At 40.4% G+C, this 25,539-nt stretch overlaps 1 protein-coding gene across 4 annotated transcripts in view; it reads left to right on the top strand.

Annotated features, from left to right (window-relative positions):
• The first annotated feature begins 724 nt into the window (after nucleotides 1-724).
• Nucleotides 725-25,539, top strand: part of TCEA1 (transcription elongation factor A1) — a 56,166-nt gene continuing 31,351 nt past the window's right edge. The window contains exons 1-3 of one of the 4 annotated variants that reach the window (XM_528135.8): nucleotides 725-1,145; nucleotides 12,465-12,527; nucleotides 22,867-22,972. In XM_528135.8, the coding sequence (XP_528135.2) occupies nucleotides 1,083-1,145; nucleotides 12,465-12,527; nucleotides 22,867-22,972 (232 nt within the window). In that variant the 5' untranslated portion in view covers nucleotides 725-1,082. Of the gene's footprint in view, nucleotides 1,146-1,203; nucleotides 1,679-12,464; nucleotides 12,528-19,978; nucleotides 20,023-22,866; nucleotides 22,973-25,539 lie in introns of those variants that run through there. The other 3 variants (XM_016959482.3, XM_001151569.7, XM_054656736.2) reach the window with 3 other exon arrangements.

The raw sequence follows: 25,539 nt of genomic DNA, 5'->3' as shown, positions 1-25,539 counted from the left end.
TCACAGGCCACGACGCCCGGCTAATTTTGTATTTTTAGTAGTGACGATGTTTCTCCATGTTGGTCAGGCTGGTCTCGAACTCCTCACCTCAGGTGATCCGCCCGCCTCGGCCTCCCAAAGTGCTGGGATTACAGGCATGAGCCACCGCGCCCGGCCGATTTTTTTTTTTTTAAAAAGGAACGCTTAGCCGGGTGCAGTGGCTCAGGTCTGTAATCCCAGCACTTTGGGAGGCCGAGGCGGGCAGATCACTAGGTCAAGAGATCAAAACCATCCTGGCCAACATGGTGAAACCCTGTCTCTACTAAAAATACAAAAAATTAGCAGGGCGTGGTGGCGGGCGCCTGTAGTCCCAGCTACTCGGGAAGCTAAAGCAGGAGAATCGCTTGAACCCGGGGGGAGGAGGTTGCAGTGAGCCGAGATCGCGCCACTGTACTCCAGCCTGGCGACAGAGCGAGGCTCCGTCTCAAAAAAAAAGGAACTCTTAAAACGAGTAACTCCGTAACCTAATTTAGAGGACGCGGGTTCCATTTTTCCCCGTAGCAGTCTCCTATGGAGAAAGTGCTTGGCTTCCCACAGACTTTAAAACCTGCCAAAGTTCCATGCTCGGTATCTGCCCCCGTTTCGAGATACTTGGGCCTCCGCGAGTTCTAAAACTCCGGGATGTCCCGATGCAACAGGGGGCCGAAAACCCGCCCCGTGAGGGGGCGGGACCGGAGGTGAACGCGCAGCAAAACCGGGCGCCTTCCACGACCCTCTAGCCGGAAGCCACGCCTGCCCACTAGCCCGACGCCCGCCTGGCGGGAACATGGGCTCGCCCCTCACCAGCGATCTGCAGTCAATTGGTAGCGCCTGCACGTCGCGCGCGGTGTTCGATTGTCGCTGCCTGGGGAGGAGGAGCCGGAGGCGGAGCCGGAGCCGCCGCCGCCGCCGCGGGCTTAGTTCGTGAGGAAGGGGGCTTAGGCCCGGGCCTGCGGTGGTGGGGGTTGCCGCGCGCCGGGGGTCTCTCCTGCTGTGTCTTCCGCTCCAGCTTCGCCCACTTCCCCTTGCCAGTGGGGTGGGCGCGGAGAAGACCTGCCGGAGCCATGGAGGACGAAGTGGTCCGCTTTGCCAAGAAGATGGACAAGATGGTGCAGAAGAAGAACGCGGTGAGCGCGGCGAGCGGCGCGGGCCGGGAGGGAGGCCGGGCCGCGGTCCGGCCCGAGGGGGCCGCCCCCCCCTTCTCCCTCCCCTCCCCTTGCAGCCTCCCGTCTGGGAGCCGGGCCCGCCGCGCCCGCGTCCCCGGGGAGGGTGTCCGGGCCCGGGGCGTCGGGTCCCGCGGCCACCCGCGTTAGGACGCGCTCGCTCTTGTATTTCCAGTCCCTGCTCTCTGGTGCCGCGTAATAAACCTAATCGATTTAGGGATTAGGGCACGCTCTCCGTTGACTTTAAACTTTCGTGCTAGTAAAGCCTTGGCAATTTAGCTTAGGAATTGAAGCGTAGAAAGTCCTCAGAACTTGAAAGAATGGAGTCTTCCGTGATCCGTGGCCAACATCTAGAAAGAGCATCAAATAGAGGCTTGTGATCGGTATTAGATATCGGGCTGGTAAAATGTAAAACTTCTGTGTCTTATTTTTGAAGAGGGCTGAACGTCCGCCTGGTTATCTCAACTGTGCTACATGTTTGCTTAGCGATTAAAAAGGTAAAGTGTGCCAGTTTCTTGGCGAGTTGCTAAACGTTTTATAAAAAGCGGGTTTTGTCCTGTCGTAATGTACAGAAGAATTAGGACTAAAGCACGCACACTCACCGGAATGCTGGTAGAGGGATTTGGACAAATTATATTGTTGGGTATTTTCTAAGTGGTTTACAGTTAATACTGGTGGCATTTTCTTGTTATTGATGAATATTTATGTAAGCATATGCTTTTGTGGTTTGTAAGAAATCCTCATACGACCAGTTTCTACAGCTTGCCCATTTGTGTGGCACTTTCAGTCCCTTGCTTCAGACTCATCTGTTCTCAGCTAAACATATTTTTTCGAGACGGAGTTTAACTCTTGTTGCACAAGCTGGAGTGCAATGGCTTGATCTCGGCTCACTGCAATCTCCGCCTCTCGGGTTCAAGTGATTCTCCTGCCTCAGCCTCCCGAGTAGCTGGGATTACAGACGTGCGCCACCACGCCTGGCTATTTTTTTGTATTTTTAGTAGAAACGGGGTTTCACCATCTTAACCAGGCTGGTCTCGAACTCCTGACCTCAGGTGATCCGCCCACCTCGGCCTCCCAAAGTGCTGGGATTACATGCGTGAGGCCACCGCGCCTGGCCTCTCAGGTAAACTTATATAATTGTCCTCACCTAAATTTGTTTAACCACGTTCGGCACATTTTCATCATCAGTGTACCTGAAATAATTTTTCTTCCATCTATAAAGTAAATTCCATGTCAAACTAATGTGAAGAGAAAAGGGATGCTCTGATTTGTACAGCACTTTGGAGTTAAAAAGCATCTGTTCAAAATTCTTTTGTGACTCACACAGAGCTGTGAGTACATAAAGGGTATCCATTTTACAGATTAAGACACTGAGAGAGATTAAGTACTACTACTTAAATTAAGTACTGTGTAGTTTGGAATAAGCCAGGACCCAGGTTTTCTTCTGGACAGCATGCTTTCCACATGACAGCTAGATCAGGAATTAATGTTAACACTAAATACGTAAGACTTCAAACATCCTCTGTTCCCCTTTTTCCTTTAACAGGTGCATTGCCTCGTATTTCATTTCATACCCTGTTAATCTGTATTTGCAAATTTTGGCCTTTTAAAGTATTTCCTGTTTATTTTCTGTTCTAGATATTACCAGTGCCATTTTTCCTCCCCATTGATATGGCCCTTCATTTCCCACTTCAAATTCTGGTTATTTGATAGGTTATCGGAACATTTTCGTTATTTTGTTTAAACTGGACAATTTTTCTCTGGTCTGGAGATCCCCAGACTTGCACAGTAGAAGCTCCCAGGGAAAAAAAGCCATTGTTGGGTAATGTTCTCTCCAACTTAGGCTGTAATATGTATCCTTTAATCATCTAATGCATTAGATGTTTGCTTGATTTTGTTTCTTTCCTTGTAATAATGTTTCTAAGTAATTTTTTAGTGGGCAGGTGTGGAGAAGATAAGTTCATATTTATCTGCAGTTCTCAAATCGTCAACAAATTTTCAGATCTTTTGTAATGAGTCTGGAAGAGAATGAGAATAAACTCCACAAATAATCCTCAAATCTAAGTTTTCTTCTCAAATCTAAGTTTTCAGGTAGTTCAAAACTTTTCCAGTATGAAAACTTGCCTCCCAAAAAGAAAGGTAAAACTGACTGGCTCTTGTACTTTTGTTTTCCCCAGCATTTTCCCTGCCTGTCCTCTGGAAATTCAAACAGGCTGATGAAATACAGAGAAAGAGAAATGGTCAGAATGACACTCCTCTTTTCCCCAACTGCATCATCAGCCTACAGATGGCTTTTTAAGTGTTCAGTAATTCAACAAAATGTGTTTTAGGGGTTGTAGAATTATGGTATATGTGTTTCTCTTTTTTTCTATAGTTTTCAGATTTTTCTCTCAGCTTTTTTAATGTTTTATATTATGAAAAAGTTAACTTTTTTTTTTTTTTTTTGAGACAGTGTCACTCTGTTACCCAGGCTGGAGTGCAGTGGTGCAAACTGCGCCCAGCCTGAAAAAGTTAACTTTGAAGAGTAATAGTTGTCATCAGAATTGACAAATTTAAGTGCAAATTTAGATATCATTTAAAAAAATACTTTAACATACTGCTGCTTTACCTGAATAATTTTGTTTTACTAAAACCATAGGTGTCACACTTAACTAAAAACAGCTTACCATTTATTGAGCTATTACTCTGAGCCAGGTATTCTGCTAAATACTTACCCACCTTATCCCATTTATTCCTCAGGCAACTTTGCAAGATGAGTATTATCCTCATTCTGAAAATGAGGATGCTAAGTATTTAGAATAGTCTTAAGCCAAATAGCTAGTGAATGGCCAAGTGAAGATGTGAATCTAAATCTGTTTTGCTCCGAAGCTAGTACTCCTCTCTTAAGCTACAGTGTCTCTCTAGAAGACCCTTGCATCTGCTCTTGAACCATGCATGGATACAATTAAGTGAATACAAAATCAGGAAGTAAGAGTATGAACTTGCTGTTTTGGGGCAGGTGTGTTTCCCTAGTTACCTAGATCAATATCCTGACCCTAGTTCTACCCAAGATGTTGTCCCACATGTGTACTTGATCTCAAGTGCACATGACCAAGCCACAGTGAACCACAGAAAGTAGTTCGAAATTTTTAGGTATTAGCTGTTTTCTGCTTAAGCTTTTTTCTTGTCACTTTGATTCGATGTCAGTAACCAAGTCTGACTGCTAATGTGGGTTCAAATCCTGGCTTTTCTGAACTTTTCTGAACTTTAGCTGTGTGATTTTAGGCAAGTTCTTTGTCATCACTAAAATGTTTTTCGTCATGGTAAACTGGAGATAATTTAGTAAGGATTAAGTGAATATAAAATGCTTCTAGTGTAGGATTGTGGGCCTAAAGGATGTAATAAGGCCTAAAAAACAATCTGAGGTTGCCTTTCTTTGTAAAGGATTCATTTAGATTATAGAAGGAGGAGTGAGGCAAGGACATAAAGTTTTGAAGTTCATGGAGAGATTTTGTGGGTAGTGCTGAGGTTTATTTATTTATTTCATTGAAGGCTCAAGGTTGAGTGGAATTAAATTGCAGGGAGAGAAATTGAAATTAGATGTTAGAATTTCGTAGGAGCTGGGATACCTGAAATATTGATTTACATTTCCAAGTACCTCAGTTAAAATAACAACTGCAACAAAACTTTGATATCTATATCAGAGTTAGATTAATTAGCATAATTCAAAATTTAGAATGACTATACAATTTTTAATAACAGCTTTATTGAGAAATAGAATTAAATTCATTCTTAAAGTGTAGTTGACTCTTGAACAATGCAAGGGTTGTGGTGCTCACACTATCCCCCCTCCCTACCTGCATGCAGTCAAGTAGTATAACTTTTGTAGTAGTATAACTCATGCAGTCATGTCACTCAGGCTGGAGTGTGGTGGCATGATCTTGGCTCACTGCAACCTCCGCCTCCTGGGTTTAAGCACCTCTCCCACCTCAGCTTCCCGAGTAGCTGGGACTACAAGTGCATGCCACCACACCCAACTAATTTTGTATTTTTAGTAGAGATGGGATTTTACCATTTTTCTCAGGCTGGTCTCCACATCCTGACCTCAAGTGATTCACCTGCCTCGGCCTCCCAAATTGCTGGGATTACAGACGTGAGCCACTGAGCCCAGCCTTTTTTGGGTATTTTTTATAGAGATGGGGTTTCACCATATTGCCCAGGCTGATCTAGAACTCCTGAACTCAAGTGATCTGCCTGCCTTGGCCTCCCAAAATGTTGGGATTATAGGCACTTAGCCCGGGTGACAGAGCAAGACAATGTCTCAAAAAAGAAAAGAAAAGAAATAAAGGAGAGAAAATATGTTTACTGTTCATGAAGTGGAAATGGGTCGTCATAAAGGTCTTCATCCTCCTTGTCTTCACATTGAATAAGCTGAGGAGAAAGGAAGAGTTGGTTTTGTCATCTAGGGTTGCAGAGGTGAAAGAAAATTCTCAGGTGAATCTGTGCAGTTTAAACCCATGTTATTTGAGGGTCAACTGTTAATTTGGTGGCTTTTAGTGTATTTACAGGTTTGTGCAACTATTACTACTGTATAATTTTAGAACATTTTCATCACTCCAAAAAGAAACCCTGTACCTATTAAGCAGTCACTCCTCATTCAGCCCTCATTTGCCCCCACCAATTTCTCACACGCCTCTGACAGCCACTAATATACTTTCTGTCTGTGTGTTTGCCAAATCTGGAAATTTTCTGTCAGTGAAATTATACAGTATGTTGTCTTTTGTAACTGGCCTCTTTTGCTTAGTATAGTCTTTTTTTTTTTTTTTTGAGACGGAGTCTCATCTTGCTCTGTCGCTCAGACTGGAGTGCAGTGGCGCGATCTCGGCTCACTGCAACCTCTGCCTCCGAGGTTCAAGCAGTTCTCCTGTCTCAGCCTCCCGAGTAGCTGGGACTATAGGCGCGCACCACCACGCCTGGCTAATTTTTGTATTTTTAGTAGAGATGGGGTTTCACCATATTGGCCAGGCCGGTCTCAAACTCCTGACCTCATAATCCGCCTGTCTTGGCCTCCCAAAGTGCTGGGTTTTCCACGCGTGAGCCACACCGCCTGGCCTGATTTTTGTATTTTTAGTAGAGACAGGGTTTCACCATGTCAGCCAGGCTGGTCTAGAACTCCTGATCTCAGGTGATCTACCCGCTTCAGCCTCCCAAAGTGCTGGGAGTACAGATGTGAGCCACTGCACCCAACCACGATTTGCTTATTCATTCATCATTTGGTGGACATTTGGGCTGTTTCAGCTTTTTGGCTGTTGTGAATAATACTGTTAAAAACATTCCTGTACAAGTGTCTCGCTCTGTCACCCAGGCTGGAGTGCAGTGGCGTGATCTTGGCTCACTGTAAGCTCCACCTCCCGGGTTCCCACCATTCTCCTGCCTCAGCCTCCCGAGTAGCTGGGGCTACAGGCACCCAGCACCACGCCCGGGTATTGTATTTTTAGTAGAGACTGGGTTTCACTGTATTAGCCAGGATGGTCTCGATCTCCTGACTTCGTGATCTGCCCGCCTCGGCCTCCTAAAGTGCTGGGATTCCAGGTGTGAGCCACCGCGCCCGGCGACATATGTTTTCATTTCTGTTGGGTGAATAATTACTGGGTCATACAGTAACTATGTTTAACCTTTTGAGGAACTGCCAGACCTTTCCAATGTGGCTGCACCATTTTACATTCCAACTAGCAGTGTATGAGGATTCCAGTTTCACCAATATCATTTGTCTTGATTATAGCCTTCCTAGTGGGTGTAAAGTGGTATTTCATTGTGGGTTTGATTTGCATGTCCCTTGTGATTAACAATGTTCAGCATCTTTTCATTGCTTTGTGGCCATTTGCATATCTTCTCTGGAGAAATAAATGTCTATTCAGATCCTTTGCCCATTTTTTAGAAAAGAGTCAGGGTCTGGCTATGTTGCCCAGGCTGGAGTACAAATTGGATTAGTCCATTTTTAAATTGGGTTGTGTTTTTATTATTGAGTTGTAAGAGTTCTTTATATTCTGAATACTAGAACCTTGTTAGATATGCTGATACTGTCTCCCATTCTGTGGGTTGTCTGTCTGCTCTTGGTTGTGGCCTTTGAAGTATAAAATATTCTAATTTTGATGAAGATGAATTTATATATATTTTTCTTTTGTTGCTGGTGCTTTTGGTGTAGTTTAACTGCAAATTTGAGATGACATAGTAATATCATAAGTCCTAGCTTTATAGTGATGTTATTGAGCTACAACTCAAATATCTATAATTCATTGTTTAAGAAAATAGATAATGGGCCAGGCATGGTGGGTCACACCTGTAATCCCAGCACTTTGGGAGGCTGAGGTGGGCAGATCACGAGGTCAGGAGTTCAAGACCAGCCTGGCTAACATAGTGAAACCCCATCTCTACTGAAAATACAAAAATTAGTTGGGCGTGGTGGTGGGCGCCTGTAGTCCCAGCTGCTTGGGAGGCTGAGGCAGGATAATCGCTTGAACCCAGGAGGTAGAGGTTGCAGCGAACTGAGATCACACCACTGCACTCCAGCCTGGGTGACACAGTGAGACTGTCTCAAAAAAAAAAAAAAAAAAAAGGATAATATCTTAATTCTTTAACCTTGAAATCTTATAATAATGCCTATGAAGAAGACATTATTATAGAAGAAGTAACTGTTTTACTTGATTGAGCTTAAATATGATCACTGAAAATGCTGGCTTATGGCCCCTGGAGATTATTGTTATGGTAGAAATAAGTAATTATTTGTATATTTTTGTACTCCTCATCAACCATGCTATGTGTCAGACCCTCTATTTTGATACTTTATCTGTGTAATGTTGCCTCATTTGGCTGTTTTAACTACCCTCAAGGTTGGTGTGTTATGCTCACCTACGTATAAAGAAGCTGAAGCTTGAAAAGGACAAATAACATTACCCAGATCTTATAGTTAGCAAATGTCAGAGCATGGATTTGAATCTAAATCTGTCATATATGTACACCATATTCTTAACTATAAATCCCTATTACTCCCTCCTTTTTACATCTCCTTGAGGAGAGGGATGTTCGTATCCTACATGGTCTTGAGTATACTGAACACATAGTACAAGTATCATGGTTTAGAAAATCACTTGTTTTCTGTTACCAGATAGGAGCACCAACAATGTAATAAAATAGTGTGATAGCTGTAGTTTATCTTTCAGCCAGTAGTGTGAACTAAATTTGGCTCTGGAAATTAAAGACGAGTCTTTCTTTCTGTTGCATCATCTATAGGAGATGCTACAATCTCATAGACTTGGACATGTATTCTTTTCTTTTCTTTTTTTGTTTTTTGTTTTTTTTAAATAGAGGTGGGATGTCATTCTGTTATCCAGGCTGGTCTTGAACCCCTGGGCTCAAGTGATCCTCCTGCCTTAGGCCTCCCAGAGTGCTGGGATTACAGGCTGAGCCATTGTGCCTGGCCTAGGCTTGACATTTAGAGCTAGGTGATGCTTGGGGAAGGCTAAAATGCAGCTTCTTGTTTGGTGATACTAGTCATCTGAGTTCACAAAGGAGTGCTGCCACTGGTGCACTGCTGGGGAAAGGGCAGCAGTATAAGGGTCAGGCGACTAGTTCATGACCTTACTACCCGTCAGTATGACCTTGGGCAAGTCACTTTTCTTTTCTGGGTTTAAGTTTCTTTTTTGTGTGTGTAGTTAAGGGTTTGAAATAGATGATTAAAGATTTCTGTTTGTTTTAAAATTCCCTGATGTCAGAAAGGGTTTCAGTCTTGCTCACTGCTGTATCCCCAGTACAGTAGAGCTTGGTACATTTGACATTACTGGAGTAGATCTTACCTTTTCTAGTTAGTAATCATAGGACCTTGTGCAAGTTTCTTGACATATTTCCTCATCTGTAAAATGGAGATAATACCTGCTTCTATAGGGTTTATGGTGAAGGTGGAATTAAATCTATGTGAAGTATTTAACAATGCCAAGCACATAGCAGCACTCAAAGTTTGTCATCACCGAATTAATGTATGATTATCTGTTTTGCATTTCACTCATTCAGATCATCATAGTTATTTCTTTTTGTTTGTCTGTTTTTTTTTTTTTTGAGATGGAGTTTTGCTCTGTCGTCCAGGTTGGAGTGCAGTGGGACGATCTCGCGGCTCACTGCAACCTCCGCCTCCTGGGTTCAAGTGATTCTCCTGCCTCAGCCTCCTGAGTAGCTGTGGGATTACAGGTGCCCACCACCACGCCTGGCTAATTTTTGTATTTTTAGTAGAGATGGAGTTTCACCATGTTGGCCAGGCTGGTCTCGAACTCCTGAGCTCAGGTTGATCCTCCCACCTCGGTCTCCCAGAGTGCTAGGATTACAGGCGTGAGCCACATGCGTAAGCCACCGTGCCCAGCCCATAGTTATTTCTTAAAGACCCTTCAGTGAAATATTTATTTGAATTAGTTGGAACACAGTGCAGTTTTCAGAAAGGTCATAGTTTTATTCCGTGAGTGTTACTTTTAGCTTTTTATTCCAACCATGGCCTCACCAGAGAGCTGAGCAGAAAAGGAAAGTAACAAAATTAATGCAAATATAGTGCCTCTACTTGGAAAACAATTTAAACCGTATGTCTCATTGCTGATATGTTGGAGGAATCAACTTAATACTTAGGAAACCCTGCTTTTTAAGGAACTTCTAGAAGTGTGATTCTTTACCCTTATTAAGAGATTCTTGGTCAGAAGTGGATCAGAAATCCTGGAAATGTGGATAGAAGAAAAATGTCAATGGTAAATGGAGAATACAGGCCCACAATCTTTTTTTTTTTTTTTTGTCGTCGTCGTTTTTTAATTTTTATTTTAGAAATGGAGTCTCACTGTGTCCACACAGGCTAGACTGCCGTGGCACGATCATGGTTCATGTAATCTCAAGCTTCTGGGCTCGAGCAGTCCTCCCGCCTCAGCTTCTGGAGTAGCTAGGACTACAGGCACTATGGCCAGCTAATTTTTTATTTTTATTTTTTGTAGAGAGGGGGTCATGCTGTGTTGTCCAGACTTCTAGAGTTTGTTAATCAAAACCCTTAGGGTCTGATATATTTGGTAATTCGAGATTTTTCAGATTTGATAAAGATAATTTGGTATATACGTCATATATTACATAATACCCCCAGCAGGATTTGGGCACTTCAGCAACCAGACATTAACATTTCTTTTTTTTTGTTTTGTTTTTTGTTTTTTCGAGACGGAGTCTCGCTCTGTCGCCCAGGCTGGAGTGCAGTGGCGCGATCTCGGCTCACTGCAACCTCCACTTCCTGGGTTCAAGCAGTTCTCTGCCTCAGTCTCCTGAGTAGCTGGGATTACAGGCACCCGCCACCACGCCCAGCTAATTTTTGTATTTTTAGTAGAGACAGGGTTTCACTATCTTGGTTAGGCTGGTCTTGAACTCCTGACCTCGTGATCCATCCACCTCGGCCTCCCAAAGTGTTGGGATTACTGGTGTGAGCCACTGCGCCCGGCCTTAACATTTCTATAGTCAGTTGTAATAGTCACATTACGTGGCATAAATAGAGCACAAATAGCTTTACATGTGTTGTGGTTAGGTTTAGCTGCCAGATGAGTTTACCTATGAGAAATCTAGAAATCTTTTGCTTTTCAAAGGTTTTTGGTCTGGAAATTTGCAGATAAGGGATTGAAGACTTCCTTTACTCACAACAATGTCATACCTGTAGAAATGCTTGTTTAATAATACGTTTTAAGTCAGTGTTAGATTTCTTTTCCGACAACTTTAATGTTTTACTGTTTCTAGATGACTAAATAGGAAGAATTTATAGAATTTTAAGATTAGGAGAGATCTTTAAACAGCAAATAATTAAACATTACTTATAATAACGTGTCATAATTTCTGTTGAACTTAAATTTTTATTTATGAGGTATTGGGTTGAATTGAAATGATGTAACTCCTTGTTACCAGAATAAAAGCTAATGGTTTTATTCTGGAAGGCCAAGCCTAATGTCTGTCACCTTTAAATGAAAAATTACATGACTAGAAGCCTTTGCTTGATTTTATATCTAAGAAATAAAGTGATACTATGAGAGTCTTTGCTCGCTTTTTCCTTTGGCGTGTTGAATGAGGGACGTGCTGTAGTTCTTTCTGTTTTTTGGGGGGGATAGCGTGTATTTCATTGATTTGTAGGGTGCCTGTTTTCATACTTAAACATTTTAGAAAGCAGGATAGGTACACATATCATTGGCCAGATGGCCATTGTAATGTTCTTTCACAGGCAGAATGCTAAACCTAGCATCAGAACTTGTGGAATGAGTGTCATTGGCTTGGAAGGAAATCTGAGAGAGGATTTCTTTCTCTCTTTGAATCCTGAGGAACCAAATGACTGTGAAGAGCATTGGAGGTGAAAAGCAGCTGTGCACACTACTACAAAGCCAGCCCGAGAGCTCACGGCAGTAGCTTTTTTGTGGATTCTTCTATGAAATGCTTTGTAACTTGTGTTCTTAAACAGCTCTTTGTGGGGTAAAAACAGATACTGTTGAATCTGAGTCAAAAAGTTCTGAATGTGAAGTACTTTTAGTAACAGCCAATTTTGTTTTACTTATATGTATGTTTTTACATATGTAAAAGGTGACGTGGTAAAAACTTCAACTCTAAAATAATTCTTTCAATAAGCAAAAGTAGAAATAAGTTATAATGTCAGGCATGGTGGCTCACGCCTGTAATCCCAGCACTTTGGGAGGCCAAGGCAGGCAGATTACCTGAGATCAGAAGTTTGAGACCAGCTTGGCCCCCATCTCTACTAAAAATACAAAAATTAGCCCAGCGTGGTGGTGTGTGGCTGTAATCTCACCTACTCAGGAGGCTGAGGCAGGAGAATCGCTTGAACCCAGGAGGGGAGGCAAAGGTTGCAGTGAGCCGAGATCACACCACTGCACTCCAACCTGGGCAACAGAGTGAGACTCTGTCTTAAAAAAAAAAAAAAGTTATAATAAAACACTGTATCATAGCTTAATCGTTTTTTCTTTATTGATGGTATACAAAGAAATGATTTATCCAGATATAGTACATTAAGTAAACATTAGACTAAATGAAATAGAATGTGAATATATTCGATTAGATGAAATATGATGATTAAATTAATATCAAATTGTAATATTTGGCTGTAAGCTATAGGTGGTGCTGTTGCTCCTTATCTGATTTTATTCCTCTCTAGGTGTTTTCTGTGATTCTCCCATGAACCTTATTTCTGGCTAGTCCCTGTTTTACCATCTTGGGAATTCAATATGAAATTATTTTATTTTATAGGCTGGAGCATTGGATTTGCTAAAGGAGCTTAAGAATATTCCTATGACCCTGGAATTACTGCAGGTATGTGCTTTTATGCATCAAAGTTTTTTTAATAGGTAGTCGTCATAAAATACCAAAACATCTTCAGTACCAATATGTTTTTGTACTGTCTTGATAATGGTGTAAACCATTACTGACTGCTATTTTTTTTTTAAAGATGGCAATATAAATCAATAATCTACTAAGTTGCCATTATAGAGCAATGTCGCCTTTCTTAGGGAGAATAAAACCTGAATCTCTAAAGTTGGCAGTAGCAGTGAAATCTCACTGTGAGAGGAAGTTGGATTCTTGGCCCTGATTTGGTCTCCTAAGATTTCCCTTTCTTGATCTATTATTGATAGCTGCTGCCAGCATGAAGCTAGCTTCAGGGTGAGGATGGCAAGGTGTCGCTCCTCTCCCTTTTTTTTTTTTTTTTTTTTAGCACCAGTCAAGCATGTACACAGTTGATGTCTAGTAGACATTACACAGATTTATTACTGAAGTCTTATTCTTTATTGATAATATTTATAGATGTTTAAGGGGGTATATGTAATATTTGGTTACATGCATAGAATGTATAATGATGAAGTCAGGTTATTTAGGGTATCCCTCACCTTCAGTATTTATCATTTCTCTGTGTTGGGAGCATTTCAAGCCCTCTCTTCTTGCTATTTTGAAATATATAATGTTTTGTTAACTATAGTGACCCTACTCTGCTGTGGAGCTTTAGAACTTATTCCTTCTATCTAACTGTATGTTCGTACCCATGAACAAACCTGTCTTCATTCCCTTGCCTCACTTACGCACCCTTCCCAGTCTCTGGTATCCATCACTCTGCTTTCTATCTTTGTGAGGCTCACTGTTTTAGCTCTCACATAGGAGTGAGAACGTGGTATTTGTCTTTCTCTGCCTGGCTTATTTCAGTTAACATAACTTCAGTTCCGTCCGTGTTTCTGCAAATAGATGATTTCATTCTTTTTTATAACTGATGGTATTTCATTGTGTATATACATTAAATTTTCTTTATCCAGTTATTCATTGATGGGCACTTAGGTTGATTCCATATCTTGGCTATTGTGAATAGTGCTGCAGTAAACATGAGGGGTGCAGATACCCCTTTGTTAAACTGATTTCCTTTGGATAAATATTTGGTAGTGGGATTGCTGGATCATATGGTACTTTAATTTTTAGTTCTTGAGAAATCTCCATACTGTTTTATACAGTGGCTGTGCTAATTTACATTCCCATTAACAGTGTATGAGTTCCCTTTTTTCTGCACCTTCACCAGCATCTGTTTTTTTTTTTTGTCTTTTTAATAGTAGCCATTCTGGGCCAGGTGCTCATGCCTGTAATCCCAGCACTTTGGGAGGCTGAGGCGGGTGGATCACCTGAGGCCAGGAGTTCAAGACCAGCCTGGCCAACATGGTAAAACACCATCACTACTAAAAATACAAAAATTAGCCAGGTGTGGTGGTGCATACCTGTAGTCCCAGCTATTTAGGAGGCTGAGGCACGAGAATCAGTTGAACCCAAGAAGTGGAGGTTGCAGTGAGCTGAGATTGCGCCACTGCACTTCATCCCAAGCCGTAAAGTGAGACTCTGTCTCAAAAAAAAAAAAATAAATAAATAAATAAAAATAAAATAATAGCCATTCTGACTGGAGGAAGATGGTATCTCATGGTGGTTTTTATTTGCATTTCTCCAATGATTAGTGATGTTGAACATTTTTTCTTACACCTGTTGACCACTCGTATGTCTTGTTTTGAGAAATATCTATTCATGTTCTTTGCCCACTTTTTTTTTTTTTTTTTAAGATAAGGTCTCTGTTGCCCAGGTTGTAGTGCAATGGCATGATCATTGGCTGACTGCAGCCTCCACCTCCTGGGCTGAAGTGATCCTCCCACCTCAGCCCCTCCCATCCCTTACCCCCAAGTAACTGGGGACTACAGGAGCATGCTACCATGCTTGGCTAATGAAAAATTTTTTTTTTTTTAGAGACGGGGTTCTCCCTTTGTTGCCCAGGCTGGTCTTGAACTCCAGCCTTGGTCTCCCAAAGTGCTGGGATTGCAGGCATGAGCCACTGCAGCCAGCATTTTGCCTACTTTTTAATGAGATTATTTGTTTCCTGGTTGTTGTTGTTGTTGTCGTTGTTGAATTGTTTGACTTCCTTATTTATTGTTAATATGAGTCCCTTTTCACATGAATAGTTTGCAAATATTTTCTCCTGTTCAGCAGAAGCTTTTTTTTTTTTTTTTTTTTGAGACACAGTTTCACTCTGTGGCCCAGGATGGAGTGCAATGATACGACCTGCGACCTCAGCCTTCTGGATTCAAGCAATTCTCTTGCCTTAGCCTCCCCAGTAGCTGGGATTACGGGCGCCTGCCACCATGCTCAGCTAATTTTTGTATTTTTAGTAGAGACGGGGTTTCACCATGTTGGCCAGGCTGGTCTCAAACTCCTGACCTCGGGTGATCCGCCATCCTTGGCCTCCTGAAGTACTGGGATTACAGGCATGAGTGTATTTTAATGTTCCATCAAGAATGAAATATAAAAATAAAACTTTGATAAAAGTCAAAGTGTTAAAAAGGAAACTTAATATAGCCAATAACATGAATATCGTTATTTTCTGGTTGACGTTTTTTATTATCCACAAGTGCTTTCTTTGATATTTCTATTATATTAATTCAGAATTTAGGGAAAGGTGGTGGGGGTGTGTGAACGTGATTGAGAAAAAAAGTCACATTTATTTTCATTAATGGCTAACTGAAATTGAATATTTCTTTCAGTTGTGAAAACACTAAACCACAGTTGTATTACCAGTATTTATGACTAAAACTAAAATAATTCACAAATGTTTTAACTTCAGTTTACTTATATTGTAAAAGTATTGAAATTGCTCATTATTGTTGCTGTTATACCTTATGCTAGGTCTTAATGTTTTAATAAGGAAGGGCTTGGCACAGTGGCTCGTGCCTGTAATCCCAACACCTTGGGAGATCAAGGCTAGAGGATTGCTTGAGCCCAGCAGTTCAAGACCAGCCTGGGCAACATAGCAAGACTCTGTCTTGATAAAAAAGAAAAAAATACACACACACAAATTAGGGAGCATGAACATTACTATCTTACATTTAAAAATATTTTGTAATTTTATATTATATAATTGTTTTGCTTCGTAATCCTATGTATTTTATTTAATCCATTTTTAACGGATTCTGAGAAGGGGTCCATAAGCTTCACCAGACTGCCAGAAGGATCCATGGTGCAAAAAAAGGGTTAAGAACTCCTCCTCTAGGCCGACCAGGTGGCTCATGCCTGTAATTCCAGCACTTTGGAAGCTGGAGGTGGGTGGATCACTTGAGCTCAGGAGTTTGAGACCAGCCGGCCCACATGGTGAAACCCCATCTCTACTAAAAATACAAAAAAATTAGCTGGGCATGGTGGCATGTGCCTGTAATAATCCCAGCTACTCGGGAGGCTGAGGCAGGAGAACCGCTTGAACCCAGGAGGCAGAGGTTGCAGTGAGTCGAGATTGCGCCACTGCACTCCAGCCTGGGCAACAGAGCAAGACTCTGTATCAAAAAACAAAAAGGAACTCCTCTAGCTCTAGACCCCAGAAAGAGAAAGGAAGAGAAAGGAAGTAAGTCATGACGTCCTACCTTCTGAGTTCAGGTTTCTGTCTAATGATCAGCAACTTCTCTTGCAAGTCAACTCTAAGAATAAACTTTCCTTTGAGATAGTTCCTTACCAAGGCATAACTTTATCCTGACAGACCTATGTGGGGAAAACAACATAATAATCCCATTATTTATTTAACAGGCACGTGTAGAGTTAGAGAGAGTATGGAGGTTGGATAGGGTTAATATTTATGACCATCTCTAATTTTTTCCTGTGCTTCCTTCTTTGGAAAGCCTGTGTATTTATATAACAAACATTCGAGGTTTTTTTTTTTCTTTGAGATGGAGTTTCACTCTTGTTGCCCAGGCTGGAGTGCAATGGCACGATCTCGGCTCACTGCAACCTCCACCTCCTGGGTTCAAGTGATTCTCCTGCCTCAGCCTCCTGAGTAGCTGGGATTACAGGCGTGTATCACCACACCCGGCTAAGAGTTTTTACTATGATTAAGAATTGTGCTGGGTTTATAAAGATGAATAAGATAAGGCCTTTCCCTCCTCATTGAACTTAAATTCTAGTAGAGGAAAACTGACATATAAACAAAGATGTAGGTACCCAAAGAAAAGTCCATACAGTGTTCATCTGGGGGAAAGAAGGAGGGTAGGAAGAAGAATGAAGAAGTTTACTTGTCAATCTAAGTACATAATCTGGGAGGTGCAGAATGCTGTTATGTAGGTGATAAAGCTGAAACCACATCTCAAAAGATGACTAGGTTCTCCCTCAGCAGATAGACAGGGAAAGATATTTCAGCAGAGAAAACAGTATGTGGAAGCAGTGTGGCATTTAGAAGTGAAAATAAAGGAGAGCTAGTTGCATATGGGGTTAAAGACATGGGAAGAGCTAGTTGCATACAGGATTTTAAAGACATAGGTGGTGTGGCACGCAGGGCTTCATATGTGATGCTGAGAGCATTACTACTGAAAGGTGTTAGGCAGGGGAGTATGTGACCAGATTTGCACATTGGAGGAAATGGGAAGCTGGAGCCTGAAAGACCTGTTGACTAATGAAGTTATTCAGGTGAGGAGTGATGAGGGCTTAAACTAAGATAATAGCAATATAAATGGAGAGAAGGGGAATTTGTTAATGAAAGACAGCCTATAAGGATTGGTAGTTGTTTGGATGGAGGTGAAGGAGTGGAGGAATTTAGGATGACTGAGATTTTTGCCATGGCGACTGGGTAGATGGTGCCATTTAGCAATATAAGAATATTCAAGAAAGGTAGTATGAAGGTGAGCTTGGGATGAGAAGAAAATAAAAATGGAGGGGTGAAGAGATAAAGGATAATTTGGATACACTGGATTTTGAGATGCCTATGAAACAAGTATATGCAGGTATCTGGTAGGTAGTTGAGTATGTCCTCCCTAGCAGTGCTGTCAAGTATGACTTTGCAGTGATGGAAATGTTTCTGATGTGAGTGTTGACTGATATGGTAGTGCTTAACTACATGAGGCTATTGAGCACTTGAAATATGACTAAGGAACGGAATTCTAAATTTCATTTAATTTTATCAAATTTTAAATAGCCATATACGTAAACAGCTCTAGAATATAAGAGAAAGGACAGGTTTAGGAAATATTTGAGAAGTAATAGCATAGAGGTGGGTTAGATCCCTTAGGAAAAAGGGAAAACAGAGTTGGGATATAACAGACTGATTAAATCAAATGAGATCTGAAGAGTCCATGGGAGTTTACAATTAGGAGTGCAGGAAACTGAGCAGAGTGAGAGAGTAGAAGGTGGGTATGGGTTGAAGGTGGGGAAGTAAACAGGAAGACAAATATTTGGGCTAGTAATAGATTCGGCTAGTTTTGTAAGTTTTTATATATAGTAGATTAATTTATTCAATCATGATTAAGTGTCTGCTATGTGCTAGATATTATTCCACATGCTGAATATAGTGGCAGACAAGACAAGGTCCCTGCTGTCTTGGAACTTATTAAAAGGATAGTAAACGTAGCTGTATGTTTCTTTTTTTTTTTTTTAAACAGTATTATTGAGATATAATTCACATACCATACAATTCATTCATTTAAAGTGTATGATTCATTGTTTTTTAGTATATTCTGGTACTATCACCACAATTAACTTTAGAACATTTTCATCACCCCAAAAAGTCATTCTCTGTTCCCCCCAACTGGTCTTCCTCCCAGCCTAGGCAACCACTAATCTTTCTGTCTCTATAGGTTTGCCTGTTCTGGAGTTTTCATATAAATGGAATCATACAGTATCTGACCTTTGATGTCTGGCTTCTGTCACTTAGCTTAATGTTTTCAGGATTCATCCATGTTGCAGTTTATGTCAGAATTTTCAGGCCTTTTTATGGCTGAATAATATTCAGTTGCATGGATATTTCACATGTTGTTTATCCATTTGTCAGTTGATGCGTTTAGACTTTTTTGGCTGTTATGTATCACACTGCTATGCGTGTTTATGTACAAGTTTGTGTGAGCATATGTTTTTGTTGTTCTTGTGTAGATACCTGGGAATGGTATTGCTGGTTTATGTGGTAACTGTGTGTTTAACATTTTGAGGACCTGCCAGACTCTTTTCTCTAGCCACGGTACCATTTTATATCCCTAGTAGCAGTAAACGAGGGGTCCAGTTTCTCTGCATCCTTGCAAACACTTGTTGTTGTTTGTTTTTGATTATAGCTATTGTAGTGGGTGTAGTGGTATTTCACTGTAGCTTTAATTTTTATTTCCATAATGTCTAAGGATGTTGAATATCTTTTCATGTGCTTGTTGGTTATTTTTATATCTTATTCGGAGAAATGTCTATCCAGATCCTTTGCCCATTTTTAAATTGGATTGTCTTTTTTTTAATCGAGTTGTAATAGTTCTTTATATATTCCAGATACAAGTCGCTTATCAGACATAGAGTTTGCAAATATTGTCTCTTTTTCTGTGAATTATCTTTTTGCTTTCTCGATGATGTTCATTGAAGCACAAAAGTTTTAAATTTTGATATATTCTATTTTTTCTTTGATTGCTTGCGCCTTAGGTGTCATATCCAAGAAACCATTCCCTAATCCAAGGTCATGAAGCTTTACTCCTGTTCACATTGAGTTAATTTTTATGTGTGGTATAAGGAAGAGGTTCAGCTTTGTTCTTTTACATGTGGATATCTAGTTGTTCCAGCACCATTTGTTGAAAAGAATACTCTTTTCTCCAATGAATTGTCTTGATATCCTTATCTAAAATCAGTTGATGAAAAATGTAGGAGTTTATTTCTGGAGTCTTAAATTTATCCCATTGATCTGCACGTCCATGCTTTTGCCAGTACCATGCTATCTTGGTTACTATAGGGAATTGTGAGTGCTCCAACTTTGTTCTTCTTTTTCAAGATTGTTTTGGCTGTTTTGGGTCCTTTGCATTTCTGTATGGACTTTAGGGTACGCTTATCAATTTCTACACTAAAGGCAGATGGGATTCTGATAGGCATTGCATTGAGTCAGTAGTTCGACTTGATTAGTATTGCAGTCTTAACATTTAAGTCTTCCGGTCTATCAACATGAGATTTCAAAAATTTTGTTTAGGTCATCTTTAATTTCTTTCAAAAATGTTTTATAGTAGCTGTGTGTTTCTTTTATATATGTGTGTTTTAAATGTATGTTTTACATATGTGTTTTATAGTAGCTGTACAGTAGCTATATGTTTTTTACCTTAAGATTTAGTGGCTACCTTGAGATCATCTTGGCAAAAACTCATGAGTGATCACAAAGGAGATTTTTCTTCTGGAGCACACCAAATCTGCTTGTTTCCTGTGATGTTAACAGTGTCTCTTGATCTCAGTACTCATTCCTTTCTGCTTTTCCATCAGTGTGCAGCTGACCCCTAAGGCTGCTTAATGCACTCTCCACCTTTCCAAGGTAATGTCTTTCTTTCTGTATACCTGATGTTCTATAGAAATCATAGGCAAAGGCACATATTTTATCTGCTAGAGTTTCACGATGTATAGTTTGTCCTGAAAGCTTTCATTAGTCCTGCAGTCAAGAAAACAGTTATAATCCCACAATTCCTAAGGTCACTTGAGCACAGAATACTTTCGTATAACCTATCTATTACATCTTGTAAGTCTTAGCATACCAATTTTAGGAAAAATCTCTAGGGAATTGATAGAGGCAACTTCAGACTTGCTAATCCAAGTAAATAGCTTCGTAATCTTTTCCTCTACTTTTTTTTTTTTTTCATTTTTTCCATGGTACCCCCAAAGGAAAAAAGAAAAACTTATTTCAAATCTTTGTTTTTCATTCTACCTCAGCAGTTTCATTTCTTTTTTTTCTTTTTTTTTTTGAGACGGAGTCTCGTTCTGTTACCCAGGCTGGAGTGCAGTGGTGCAATCTCGGCTCACTGCAACCTCTACCTCCCGGGTTCGAGCAATTCTCCTGCCTCAGTCTCCCCAGTAGCTGGGACTACAGGCGCGTGCCACCACGCCTAGCTAATTTTTTGTATTTTTTAAAGATGGGGTTTCACCGTGTTAGCCAGGATGGTCTTAATCTCCCGACCTCGTGATCCACCCACCTCGGCCTCCCAGTGCTGGGATTACAGGCGTGAGCCACTATACCCGCCCTTTTTTTTTCTTTTTGGAGACAGTCTTGCTCTGTCACCCAGGCTGGAAGCTGGAGCGCAGTGGTGTGATCGTGGCTTGCTGCAGCTTCTGCCTTCTGGGTTCAAGTGATTCTTCTGTCTCAGCCTCCTGAGTAGCTGGGACTACAGGCGCTTGCCACCACGCCCAGCTAATTTGTTTTTTGTTTGTTTGTTTGTTTTTTGTTTTTTTGTTTTTTTTTAGTAGAGACAAAGTTTTACTATATTGGCCAGGCTGGTCTCGAACTCCTGACTTCGTGAGCCGCCCGCCTCAGCCTCCCAAAGTGCTGGGATTACAGGTGTGAGCCACCGTGCCCCTCATTTCTTATTATTTTGGCTTGACAATCTCTTCCATAGATAAGCATGTTTATTACAAGATAACTATATTCTCAGTATAGGTTTTGTTTGAGGCTAAGCGGGATAATCATTGACTTTTTAGTAATCAAAACATCCTCTGATAATTAAAAAGCAATCACCCAGCAGTACACAATTCATCATCTCCTTACACCTTTGCTCTCCTGCAAGCCCCTAGTAAAGTGCCATTTTATTTTTTTGCACGTTTGTGTCAGTTCTAAGCTTCAGAACCACACTAATAAGTTATTTCCTCTACACATTGAAAAAGTGGAGTTTTTTTCCTAGTAAACTAGCCTTGTTAACCCCAAATTGTTTGGGGCTTTAAAATTGTGGAGTCCCTTTATCTTTCTGCTGTTCAATCTTGTCTGTTTTGCTCAGCTTTCTAAGAGATATAGGACACTCTAGCCAACCACATATTCTAAATTCTTGAATAAAACTTAGATCCTGAATCTGTTTGTTGAAAGGATTGAATAATTTAGAAGGAAACCTCAAGTACCCGTATATTTTTCTACCATAAAGCTTACAATAGGGTTTCTTTTTTTTTTCACCACTAAGAATTCCTTGTTACTTTTTTCTTCCATAGACCATATGTTTGAAATATTGTCTGTTAACAACCCGAACTTACTAAATAATATACCATTTTTTATGTATCGTTCATATTTGGGCTGTCATAGCTTTTGTGTTCTTTGAGCACAATTTGAAACCATTGATGTGCTAGAAAGACCATGGACTTCGGCAGTGAACAAACCTGGATTAAAATCCCAGTTTTTGGCTGGGCCGGTGGCTCATGCTTGTAATCCCAGCACTTTGGAGGCTGAGGTGTGTGGATCACCTGAGGTCTAGAGTTTGAGACCAGCCTGGCCAACGTGGTGCAATCGTCTCTACTAAAAATACACAAATCAGCCGGGCGAGGTGGCATGTGCCTGTAATCCCAGCTACTCGGGAGGCTGAGGCAGGAGAATTGCTTGAACCAGGAGGTGGAGGTTGCAGTGAGCCAAGATCGTGCCCCACTGCACTCCAGCCTGGGTGACAGAGTGAGATTCCGTCTCAAAAAAAAAAAAAAAAAATCCCAGCTTTGCTGGTTGGTAATGGTGTGATGCTGGGCACGTTATTTATTGGCACTTCCAATCTCTTCATCTTTAAAAATAGGGATGATCTCAACTTTGAAGGGTTGTTAGAAAGATTGATGAATGTGGATGCTCTAAGCATAATTCTAGGCACGTAATTATCACAGGTTAAATTTTACCTGTATTTTGTGAAGTGCATTTTAATGTCTCTGATTATATGCTGGTTCCTGGCAAAATAAAGCCTTTTAAACCTGGATAGGTGGTAGTTTTTGTTTGGATATCCTCATAATAATTTGCAGCTGGTGCTCTATGAAGTAATCCATGTAGAAGAATGTATAGAAACAAAGAAATGCATGTATTAGTCATGATTGCTTCAACCTAACTTATATACAACATTTTATATTTTATCCTCGTTTATCTTCACTTCTCCCTTGTGGAAAGATTGATTGCATTTTTCTAGTTAACCAGACTTATTACAGTAGTGAGTTTTATGCTTCTAGATCTTGATGATAAGAACATTAATGAGTCTAGTGTTTGATCTGAAGATGTATGTATCTTAATATAATTTGCTATTATAAGGATCCAAAAATTGAAGTTTTGAAATTCTAAAATAGAAATAGGAATCTGGGAAAGAAAAGAATATAGGTGAAATACTAATTTGTTTAAAATAAAATTGGTATACATAATTTTTTTGTTATTGCCTTGCAGTCCACAAGAATCGGAATGTCAGTTAATGCTATTCGCAAGCAGAGTACAGATGAGGAAGTTACATCTTTGGCAAAGTCTCTCATCAAATCCTGGAAAAAATTATTAGGTATCATTGATCTTCCCTTACATATATTTATGATGTTGTGATTTATTCAAACAGTTAATGGTTACATTTTATGGTTAGTTAATGGTTACATTTTTTTCCTAGTGAATCTAGATATACTGAAAGCAGTGCCTCGTAATAAAGGCGAGGGGAGTTAATTTGATCTTTAGGGTTTTTTTGCCTTTTAGGCCAGTCAAATTTGGCTTTCTTAACTTTTGACACAACTGGATAAACTCTTTCAGTAAGAAGAATTTTCTCTTAAAGGAAAGGTTGTGGATACCTTTTGAAATGGTTATTGAAATTTTTTGACTTACAGAAAACTTGCGAGGATGATTAAAAGAATGCCGTATCCTTTATCCATATCATCAATTTTTAATATTTGCCATATTTGTTTTATCATATTCTCTCTTTTTCTTTCTCTATTTGCACACACACAAATTATTTTTTTCGGAACCATTTGAAAGTAGGTTGAATATATCATGCTCTTTTACCCTTTAAATACTTGCGTGTATTTCCTTACTGCAAGCTTATTTTTTTATGGAATCATAGTATAAGAAATATAGGAAATTTAACATTGGTATAGTATTTTATGGTTTATGTTCAGGTTTGTCAGTTGTCCCAATAATGTTTTTTTATATTCTTTTGTTTTTCTACCTTCAGGAGAAGATCCAGTTCAGGATCACATAGCTAGTTTTCTTTCTTTCTTTTTTTTTTTTTTTGAGACTGAGTCTCACTCTGTTGCCCAGGCTGGAGTGCAGTGGTGCAATCTCGGCTCACTGCAAGCTCCGCCTCCTGGGTTCATGCCATTCTGCCTCAGCCTCCCGAGTAGCTGGGACTACAGGCGGCTGCCACCACGCCCAGCTAATTTTTTGTATTTTTAGTAGAGACGAGGTTTCACCGTGTTAGCCAGGGTGGTCTCGATCACCTGACCTTGTGATCTGCCCGCCTTGGCCTCCCAAAGTGCTGGGATTACAGGTGTGAGCCACCTTGCCCAGCCTCACATAGCTAGTTTTCTAATTTGAAATCATTCTTAAGCTTTTCTTTATCTTTTATGAAATTGACATTTTGAAGAATACAGGTACCCCTTCTCCTTTGTTTTTCCCCCAAGGCAGAAATGTTCCTTTCTCATTTGAAGACCAACCTGTTTACTTAGGTTCATGATTTTACTTTTTCTTTGTTTTTGGTCTGTGATCTTTCACTATCAATTATCGCCTGTGTAGGAAATGTACATAGGGTCCTAGCCCAACAAATATGAATTCCCTCACCTTAAATTTTATTCTGGGGCTGTCAATTTTTTGTTGATATATTTCCTGAAAGTCAAATTTGGAAGGAAAGAAAATTAAACGCAATTTTGTCTTTCACATTAATTGCACAAACCCAATAAAAAAAATTACTGTTGCGGGCCATGCTTTAAAATTTTATGTGTGTGTGTGTATATCCTGTCCCTTCCCCCTCATTCCTGGTCCCCTGCCTCAAGTAGGGCTAAAAGAAACAAGGTCATTTCCTCTAGAAGAAAGTGTGTATGCCTCCTGAATATGTGGAGTTGAACTTTTTATTTTGACATAATAAGTGACTCACAGAAAATTACCACAAAAAAAAAGTACAGAAAGGTCTCATGTACCCTTTATCCAGCTTCCTCCTATGGTAATATCACATAACTCTCATATACAGAATCTCAACCAGGAAATTGACAGTGATACAGTCTACAGACCTTATTCAGATTTCATCAGTTTTTACTGGCGCTAGTGTATGTGTGGGGGCGTATATGTGTGGGGGCATGTATCCTTCTGAGCAATTTTATCTTACGTATACATTCATGTAACCATCATTAATGTGTATTTTAAAATACTTTCATGCAAATCAGATTTTTATCAAATTCATAATGGGCTTAAAAAATAGAACTTGGATATGTTATACAATATGCAGAAAATGACCAGTTGTAATGAATGCAAAGTGGAATTGGATTTTGGTTTAAAAGTAACCTAGGAAATATATTCAAGGCAGAATTTCCCACATTTTTAAGTTGTATCCTTGAAGCAGGTTTATTCCCCTATCCACCCCCTTTCCCACCACTTTTTTTGTTTTGTGTTGAAATAGGGGTCTTGCTATGTTGCCTAGGCTAACCTCCAACTCCTGGGTTCAAACAATCTTTCACATCAGACTCCTGAGTAGCTGGAACTGCAAGCATCCGCCACTGCCCTCCTTTGTTATTTATTTACTGATTTGAGACAGAGTCTCACTATGTTGCTCAGGCTGGTCCTGGACTCTTGAAGGCTCAAGCGATCCAACCTGCCTTGGCCTCCCAAAGTGTTAGGTTTATAGGCGTGAGCCATCGCGCTTGGCCCCTCCTTTGTTTTTAATAGCATATTCCTTATTTGAGGTGTACCTGCTTTTTTCTCATGATTAGATCAGGTTGTACATCCCCAGTTGGAATACTGTTTAAGCATGTTATGTCCTTCTCAAGGTATCATATCCAGAGTGATTGATGGTAATTTTGAGAATCTAGTCAAAGCTACACTGTATAGTGTATTGTTTTTCCTCTTGTAGCTAATAGCCATTCTGTGGGAGAC

Source organism: Pan troglodytes, chromosome 7, assembly GCF_028858775.2.
Source record: "Pan troglodytes isolate AG18354 chromosome 7, NHGRI_mPanTro3-v2.0_pri, whole genome shotgun sequence".
NCBI classification, from domain to species: domain Eukaryota; kingdom Metazoa; phylum Chordata; class Mammalia; order Primates; family Hominidae; genus Pan; species Pan troglodytes.
The sequence above is the reverse complement of the archived record's forward strand: the minus strand, read 5'-3'. Positions and strand labels throughout refer to the sequence as shown.